This window comes from Ictalurus furcatus, chromosome 15 (assembly GCF_023375685.1).
Source record: "Ictalurus furcatus strain D&B chromosome 15, Billie_1.0, whole genome shotgun sequence".
NCBI classification, from domain to species: Eukaryota; Metazoa; Chordata; class Actinopteri; order Siluriformes; family Ictaluridae; genus Ictalurus; species Ictalurus furcatus.
This window is the reverse complement of record NC_071269.1, coordinates 1556163-1565543: the sequence shown is the minus strand read 5'-3', so window position 1 is coordinate 1565543 and position 9381 is coordinate 1556163. Positions and strand designations below refer to the sequence as shown.

General features: G+C 39.9%; 1 protein-coding gene and 1 long non-coding RNA gene across 3 annotated transcripts; one reads left to right on the top strand and one right to left on the bottom strand.

The window, feature by feature from the left end:
* Window positions 1-625: 625 nt before the first annotated feature.
* LOC128619384 (heat shock factor protein 5-like) lies at window positions 626-4229 on the bottom strand. The gene is made up of 4 exons (XM_053643549.1): window positions 3900-4229; window positions 2338-2842; window positions 1687-1800; window positions 626-762 (listed from the first exon to the last, which is right to left on the bottom strand). Exons 2-4 carry the CDS (start codon window positions 2825-2827, stop codon window positions 626-628), a joined length of 741 nt encoding a protein of 246 aa, XP_053499524.1. The 5' UTR covers window positions 2828-2842; window positions 3900-4229.
* A 138-nt stretch (window positions 4230-4367) lies between these two features.
* LOC128619598 (uncharacterized) lies at window positions 4368-7949 on the top strand. Of its 2 annotated transcripts, XR_008387961.1 has the most exons (4): window positions 4368-4852; window positions 5152-5283; window positions 5394-5483; window positions 5773-7949. It is a non-coding gene; the product is annotated as an uncharacterized LOC128619598 (long non-coding RNA). The 2 variants fall into 2 exon arrangements; XR_008387962.1 differs by having other exon boundaries at window positions 5394-7949.
* The last annotated feature ends 1432 nt before the right edge of the window (window positions 7950-9381 follow it).

Here is a 9381-nt window from a genome sequence, read left to right as displayed (position 1 = left end):
AGTGCCCTCCACTAATATTGGCACCCTTGGTAAATATAAGCAAGGAAGGCTGAACAAAAGGTCAAAAGGCTAAACAATAAAGACACATTTTCGCAGCATCCTTTACTCATATTTACCAAGGGTGCCAATATTAGTGGAGGGCACTGTATGTTCTTGAACCATGTAAACAGTTCTTGGTTCTGGATTCCGATTATTGGACCTTATGGTACTACGGCAGCTCTGACTACACTGTAAGCACAGATACACACTCGGGGCTGTTCTTGATGGGAAATCATCTAATCTGACCTGCAGGTCCAACGCCAGCTCTAATATAGCGTCCAGTTCCTCTTTCTCTTTGTCCTGGTCACTCGTCCTGGACTCTGGAACATCACCTGCTCTCCAGAATGGATCCTGATCGATCAGATCAGCGTATCTGACTGAGTAGTCCTGAGCAATGAGTGGGAAAATTCATATTAATATTATTTACACATCAAGGTTTTACTTTTAACTGTTTGACCTCCCAGCATTCCCTTCATACTGCAACATGTACCATCAAACCTTAACATGCCTACACTGGCTAAAATAACGACACTAGCCATTTTTAGTGATCAGAACAGTACATAAACTTAAAAAGGTTTCTCAGTTCTTACAGGGTAATAGTCACCAGGAGAGTAGGAAGCAGCGGGTTGTTGAAAGCATGGCACTGTTGAATCCAAGACGTCTGGGCTACTGCACTGATACACTGGGGGTGGGAAACATTGAAGGTTAATAAAGCATTCATTTCTTGGTAAGACATAAACAACACATCACTAAGATAGATTATTCAGGAACCATATCACAGCTCCGGCAGCCCCTCTGCACACAGTTTTTGTTCATTCTTTGCAAGGCATTGTGGGACTTCCTGCTTATAGGTACAGACTAATGACATGAAGGACAATCATGTTGTGACAATGGACTGTAATGGTGTTGACACCCCGCTCCTGTACACTCCCACAGCCCTTTTTAATTTTATGCTGAGAAGTTTGAGCTGGTGAAAGGGGACACATTCAAGTAAAATATTAGCTGCTAGATAGATCTTATTAGCTGTTAATAGATAGTGAAATCCGGCATGCGCACGTTGTGGGCTTTTATTTATTTTTGTTTACAGCATTTATTTTCTTTTCTAACTTTAGAACTACGTTGTTCAGGCATTAAACATATAACAGTTGTTAGAATGACTCACTAGAAGACTCTGAATATCTGAATTATGCGCTGAAGGTTTAACATCAAAACACAGAATTACATCGATATCGTTATCTTCATTTTTATCTATTAAAAATGGACAAAATATAGATAGACCGATAGAAAGACAGAGATAGATAGATAGACAGACAGATAGATAGATAGATAGATAGATAGATAGACAGACAGACAGACAGACAGACAGATAGATAGACAGACAGACAGAAAGATAGATAGACAGACAGATAGACAGACAGACAGAAAGATAGATAGATAGATAGATAGATAGATAGATAGAAACACCAACACTGAAATTGTGAAACAATGGACTGGGCTCCATCCTAAATTGCATACAATTAAACTACACGTCAGAATAATGCACTATACTACTGTATTTACTAAAGTAGCGTGCAGATCGAATGCTTATACTAATTAAGGCTGAGCTCACAGCTATTATAAAGGGGACAAAATGTATTAAATCATCACCTGGTGTGTAAAACCCGTACTGTGAGTGATGAGGTGTGTTGCTCCTCTGCTCCTGCTGAGGGACATTACAGGGATGGTGGTAAGGGGTTCCCTGATGTTCAAGCAAGACTGAACCTGAACAGATAGAGACAAGTCAAGTGTTGATAAACTAAAACTACAGATGATGACCGAGGCCGCAAAGTTATCTAGCTGGCACTGTACTAGCAAAATGACGTACGCTTTCTCATTATATTTGTCTATTTTCTCTTTTTTTCTACACATTCCTATATATGCAAAATCTTTTTTTTATCTTAAGGCTAATGGATTCCTCTATCCAGTCTTTCGAAGGACATGGGCTAAAATGTTTCCAGATTTAAAGAATTCGCACAGTGGCGGAGAAACCTGTGGACTAGGGTTGAGGTGGGTTTCTTCCAGGTTCCAGGTTATAAGTGGAGTGTTTATGGTAAATTGGCACTATGTGTGAACGAGTGTGTGAATGTGTGTGTGCGCACGGTGCTTTGCGATGGACTGGCGTCCCGTTCAGGGTGCCCAGTTTTCTCGGGATAGGCCCTGGATCCGTCACGACCCTGACTAGGCTAAAGTTGTTACTGAAATGAATGAATGAATATATTCTGTCTATTCTTTTCATCTGCTTGTTGAAACACTACCAACCTGTGCTCATTAAGCCAGAGGTTTCCTGTGCTGAATTCTGCATCACGTGATGGAAACGTCTGGGCGTCCTGCTGGTCACCTTTAAGCCGGCGAGCTTGGCCTTATTGAGAGGCGTGCGTCGCTTTATATCGAGCAGGAGCTCAGGCTTATCCCGTTTGAAGTGCGGGTTTTGAAAATGGTGCAGTTGGGCTTTAATCGGAGAGTTGTTCGACTGCTTGTCCGAGATGTTCATGCGTTGTTTTTTGAAGCCGTACAGGTTCAGCTGGCGAACGAAACTTATGAAGTCAGTCGTCCTGAAGTACTCAGACAAATGCGTGGGTTGGGACAATAGCACTTCGGCTTCGAATGTTTCCTGATGAACAAGTATCCCTTCCCCGCTGTCGTCCCACCAGACTGAGCAAATCTGGGGATCGTTCACCAAACGCCACAACTTGCCAGGGAAGTAGTTGGGGTTGATGAAGGTGCCAAAAGTTGCATCAGTGTTTTCCATATCAGCTAAAAAGATCTGTAGCCAGATGGGAGAAAAAAAAGGAGACTGAATGTAACAATTACTGTCTAGCACTAACTAGATAGTAGGTGGCTAGCTAACACATAACACATTCATCTTCAGTAACAGCTGAAAATCACTAACAATAACAAGCTATAGCATAAATGTTGTCAAAATTGACCGTTAGAGCTGTCAAGCAACCTGGCCGTAGCCTATGTTATTCCTCTAGCAGGAAAAAAAACTTTAGGCCAAAAATTATGACAAAATGTGCTAATATATAACTCTTCATTAGCAAACCAAAAATGTGAAGCTGTGGCCTTGTGTCTCTCCAACGAACTTAGGGCTTTCACAGCAACGGGGATGAATACTTATGAAATAACAACTGTAATGTTTTTGTTTTTGTTGTTTAATTAATGTTTTGTTTTGTAAATAATTTGAACAAATTGTGTTTTTATTGTATTACGTATTATTTTAGTGTGTACTGATCCCCCACTTTAATATAAAAGTCAGTTCCAGGTTCCAGGTTGTAACACTACAATATGGTAAACCCATAATCTGGAAAATTTTGACTGAATTGCAGTCTGTTTTTCTTTTTCTTTTTATGTATGTGGGCTCATCACTCAGGTGTGATTATATCAACCTATGACAAAACAATGCTGTGCCGTACACTTTTAACTTTTCAGTGGATATTATAGAAATTCCCGAGTTCTTAACAGACTGTAATGATTGATTGAGAAATATAAAATGTATATCCATCCATTTTCTCTACCGCTTATACTACTGGGTGTCGGGAAACCTGGAGCATCGGGCACCAGGCGGGGTACACCTGTGAGGGAAATGATTCATTTTTACTTTGTAATAGTGTTGTTCTTGTTCTGTTTCATTCTCATCAGAGGATAAGGCCTAAGAAGGCCATGTCATGTCACTTAGATCGGTACACAAAAGTGTGTCGTGCTCTGCGTTTCATATCTACAGTAGTGGTTCAGCACAAGCGCTTCAGAGCGCTCTCATTAATCTATCCTGCTTTATTCTATCCTGTTTTAACCATCTTTCTGTAATAAACCTTTTTTTTTACCTTCAGAGGACTTCAGAGGTCTGTGAGTGTTTTTTCTTGATGATTTCCACAACAATTTGGTCTCCTGGTTGGGCTGTGTGCGTCTTCTCAGGTTTTGTGGACAACAATGATCACTGACCGGTTTGAATCAAAACAAATTTGTAATTTAGAATTTGATGTCATAGGTCGTGATGTCATCGTGTATTGCTGTCTGTATGGAAGGGAGTCAATCAGTGCGTTTACATGGACAACAATACTCCACTATTAACCCGATTAAGACAATACTCTGATTAATAAACTACCATGTAAACATGTATATGTAGTGCATGTATATACCAATGAAATGCCATATATTCAGATATATTGAGATATTGCTAAATATCACAATATGTAAATATGTGTGCACCACATTCAGTGTTTATTTATCCATTTTATTTTTTAATGTGAATGCGAGAATACAGAGCGGGAAGTGCGTGGTGTTAAAAGAGCAAAAACCGTGAGAGAGAACTTAATTAAGTGCTGGCGCACTGTGTAGTGATGTGTCGTTCGTGAAGGAATCGTTCATTTTGAACGAATCTTTAATATGATTCGGGAACAACGAGTTGTCTCAGAGGGTGATGCGTTCATTTTTGAACGCGCATGCGCAGCAACATCCCCATAGGTTCTGTACCGGAAACAGAAATGATTAGTTCACCTCTGGAGTCTTTGGTTCGAGTCGTTCGTTCATCACTTCACAGCCCCACTGCATTCAGAATATGGGGCAGTCACGTGATGAACGAATGCCTCGAGCCTGAAGACTTGAGACGTGAACTGATCAAATGTGACGTGACCAAAGAAGTACGACTCGGATCGGGAGGTGAACTAACAGACTGCTAATGCTAAGCAATTAATCAATCATTTCTGTTTCTCATAATTCGGCCTCGGTTGCATTAGCCTATAGTTTATTTTTTATTCCAAATGTGATCAACGTTTGCGTAAGTACTAGAGGTGTTGGGGAATTTAACATGTAACATTTTAATTTTATTCTGCTGAAATGAACGAAATGATGCAAAAAAGATTCGTTCATTTTGCTGAACGAGATTCAAAGATCCGAGTCAGTAAAATGATCCGAACTTTCTTGTGTTAAGTATGCAAGTCTTTGAACGTAATTTATATATATATATATATATATATATATATATATATATATATATATATATATATATATATATAATTATATAATAACCTCTCATTTTCTGATGCTTCTGCTTCCACTGTAATGCTCCCTCATTAGCTTTGCTTACAATATCAATTCTTTTATGAGGGTCTTGACAAACACGCCTCAAAGCTGCTGTATTTGTACCGCCCGAGGCGCCATGCAGACATCGCAGAAAGGAGTGCCATACTGGAGAGCCTGGATAAAAATGTGAGTAGATTTATTCAAGTGTACTTGTTTTGTAAATACTGTGGTTATTTCCTTTCTTGCTATTTCTCTTGTCCTGCATAATTTGAATATAAAACATTTGTACTTTTGAGGCATCAAATCACAGGAAGAGGGTTGCAGTACTGCTGGGGCTGCCACTGTCCATGCGGGAGAATCCATCTCAGTTCTTACAGATCTGTGAGGTAAGTGTCTGTGAGGAAAGTAAGATGTTGGAAGATATTCAGATAATGGAAGTCCATGTATTGATATTTCCAACTATTTTGATGGAGTTTACCTCATTTTATTTTCATGAGAGATGATAAATTTCAGGACGTTGTACTGTGTTTTTTTTCCACCTTCTAAAATTAATTCATTTTGTGTGATGACTAGTAAAGTTAAGATCGGTTCACTCATGCTGTTCTTAAGTCGCTGCGCTTGTGAGGGTGTGTGTGTGAAAGCACATTTTAAAGTTTGTCTTTGTTTTTAATACAGCACACAGATTCTGAAGAAGAGTTAATCAAGGGCGTGACTGTTGGAATCAGTACAGTTGTGGATGACGTGATGGACCCTATTCCGTGTGACTGCAGTGATGTAGCCCTTGTAATGGAAGAAGTTGTCGTTCTACGCAATCTTGGTGATGTACCAAATGCATTTGTCAACTTGATGGGATTGCTTTCTGCACGTAACATAAACTACCCCAAAACTTCACATACACCTTTGAGGTGATTCAGAGGCTGTTCATGAACATCGGAGCTGATGCCTGCAGTGCATGAGTACATTCACTTAAAAATAATCTGCTCAAGTAGAGACGGTGTTATGCATTTCTTGTAAGAGAGATTTCATGTGTTGTTGTGTTGTGTATGTTACAGTTTCTATACCTAAACAGCATGACTTCAATTTTGTTGTGTATTTTCACCTTTAAACACTGGGCAATTGAAATGTAATGTTGTTAGGCAAAAACAGATTTCTGCTTGCTTTTTCTGTTTATTTTGAGAAATTCATGTAATTTCAAGACACATGCAGCTTTTATGTGAGAGTTTGCTGACTTCCTGTCAGTGTTGAGAATGAAGTTTGACAGAATTCTAATTGTGGGTGACTTTAACATCCATGTGGACCGGAGTGACTCTGTGGCGGTTAAGGAATTCCTGTCGCTACTTGATTGTTTTAGCTTCACTCGGTTTGTAACTGACCCGACTCATAACAAGGGACATACGCTGGATCTCGTGATTGCAAACGGCTCGTTTGTATCTGTTTTCATCTGTTGACATTGGACTGTCTGATCATTCAGCTGTCTTTTTTAATCTGGAACTGTATCATCCATGTGAGCCTACCGTCTGAACAGTACCCTTCCAGAAGTGGAAATCTATGGATCGGACAGTTTTCTCCGATTCGGTTGTTTCCACTTTAAGCGATCTTCATCCCTCATCGCTGGAGGAGAAAGTCCTGCAGTTAAATTCTGCTCTTGCTGCTAATCTTGACTCTTTTGCTCCTCTAAGGTCACGTAAGGTCACATTCTCCCGCTCTGCTCCTTGGTATAATGACAATCTGCGCTCTAGAAAGGCTGCTTGTGGGAAAATGGAGCGCAAACGGCACCTTACTGGACTATATGTCTATCAAGCGTGGAAGGATCTTCTGGGTGATTATCGAGCACTAATGGAGACTGAAAGATCCTCTTACTTCTCTCAGACTATTGTAAAAAATCAAAATAATCCCAGACACTTGTTCCAAACCATAAACAGACTGCTTCAAGTTAATGCTGTTACCACCTTGCCCGTTTCTCAGCAGGTCTGTGATTCTTTTCTTCAGTTTTTTCATTCTAAGAGTGATAATGTTCGCACAGAAATTCCTGTCACACCTGACTCTGCCTCTTCACTCCTTCGTCCATCTGGGTTCACTGGTGTTTCTTTCACTCATTTCTCACTGCTTGATTCTGAGGCTCTCACAAGGGAGGAATCCAGCATGAAATCAACCACTTGCTTGCTGGATCCAATTCCCACAAACCTATTTAAATCGTGCTTCGATGTTTGGTGCCCTGCTATCCTCAGCATTATAAATGAATCACTGGAGACTGGGGTCGTTCCAACAGTACTAAAGACTGCTGCTGTTACACCTGTACCAAAGAAAGAAAATGTTTCCGTGGATGATTTTAACAATTTTCGTCCCATTTCAAATCTTCCGTTTTTGGCTAAAATACTTGAGCGTGTTGTTGCCTCTCAACTATGTAATCATCTTACAATTAATTACCTCCTTGAACCCCTTCAGTGAGGTTTTTACTAATCTGCTTTATTAATCCCTTACACCCCAAATCGCAGACTGCGCTCCTCACAGTGTAATTTGTTAACTGTTCCACAACCCGCCTAAAATCTACAGGTGACGGGACTTCTTCTGTCTACGCTCCTTCCCTTTGGAACTCTCTTCCTCCTGAACTCAGGGAAGCTCAGACCTTTGACATTTTTAAAGCTCTACTTAAGACACTTTTTTTAAACTTGCATTTGACTGCTGATGTCTTTTTATTTATTTATTTATTTATTTATTATTATTATTTTATAATTATTATTATTAATGTTCGTATTAACTTGATTTATTTTTTGTACTGCTTATTTTGTGTACAGCGCATTGAGAAGCTGCTTTTAAAGGCGCTTTATAAAATAAAGATTATTATTACTTATTTATTCATTTTTGTTTACTCAAATTGATCTTTCTACAGTATTACATTTTTAACCTTTTACTTAGAGTTAAAAGAAACACTGGCTATTGTCGCTCTGGATATTTGAACCTGTTTGTCTTGTTCTGTTTAAATTTGTAAATTTATAAGGAAAACTAAGTCTTTCATATGGAAAAATGGGTTGTTATTTATTGGGTTGAACTCCTAATGTAAGTTATTAAAATAAGCCACATTAAGTTAAATGAACTCGAATTTTAGTACCGACAGTTTGAAAAAGTTAAGTTCACCTTACCTTTATAACAGTATTTCACCTGAACTTGGGAAGTCTGCATTACTTGAAATGAGTAGTTGGGTCAATTATTTAATAGTCAACAAGACTAAGTTGAAACTACTTATTATTTTAAGTAAAGACATCTTAACTGAGTCAAAGCAAAAAGACAACTCAATAAGTTAAGTTGAGTAAACAATTAATTTTTTTAACAGTACGCTTCATTGGCTTAAATCCCTATACAGTGAGTTTACACGCCACTGGGAGCAAGGGCAAGTGGTTTTTCTAACAAACGCATATAATCAATTGCGTGACTGTCACGATTCCCCCTTGAAGCAGCGTGCTCTAAGCGCGAATGCGCGAGCACCTGCTTTTCCGTTGTTGACTGTAATGACATCTGGACACGTGTGTTTTGTTTATGTTTCTGTCTCCTCCCTGTTCTGTCATTGGCTGGGATTTCACGTGGGTCTGAATTGCTCTCAGCTGCTAGCGGTTTAGACGCTGATCATGTCCGCATATATACCGCGCGCCTCCCAGCACACAACGCGGAAGATTAAATGTTTAGAGTTAGTTTAGCTCGTGTCATAGTCATAGTCATAGTCATAGTCATAGTCATAGTCATAGTCATAGTCGAAGTCATAGTCACGGTCCATGTTTAGAGTTAGTTCGCGCTGGATTATCCGCTTCCAGTGCCTCGTCATAGTTCGTTTCTTGTTTTGTTTATCGACCCTGTTTTCCGTGACCACGACCTAGATTCCTGCCTTGCCCCGTGTATGCCTGTTTGCCAATCGCCTGACCTCTTGCATGTTTATGGATTACGTTTTGGATCACGTTTTGGATTTGTCTGCCTGTCCCTCTTTCAAATAAACAACTGTTCATCCTGCACTTGCATCCGTCCTATCTCTGCTCCGTCACGATACGTGACAGAATCTTCCGCCAAAACATGGATGCAGCAGGAGAACGGAGGAGACGCAGAACCCGGAAGTTGACGCCAACCGTCCCCGCTATGGACTCCGTCCACTTCCCACAATGGACATTTATGGAGCTTCCTGATCCATTTGACGGATTTTTCGGTGCCCCTGAATATTTTCTGGTAGACTGTCAATACTATTTCGCCAGCCTGTTAGACCCTAAGCCAGAGGAGAAGCAATGGCTCCGATTCATGTGG

Coding starts and splice junctions, on each gene's coding strand:
- LOC128619384 (XM_053643549.1), bottom strand. CDS start 2,827: ATGGAAAACACTGATGCAACTTTTGGCACCTTCATCAACCCCAACTAC. Junction 1,801..2,337: donor CTCTGGCTTAATGAGCACAG/GTTGGTAGTGTT, acceptor CTATCTGTTCAG/GTTCAGTCTTGCTTGAACAT. Junction 763..1,686: donor GTACGGGTTTTACACACCAG/GTGATGATTTAA, acceptor TGTCTTACCAAG/AAATGAATGCTTTATTAACC.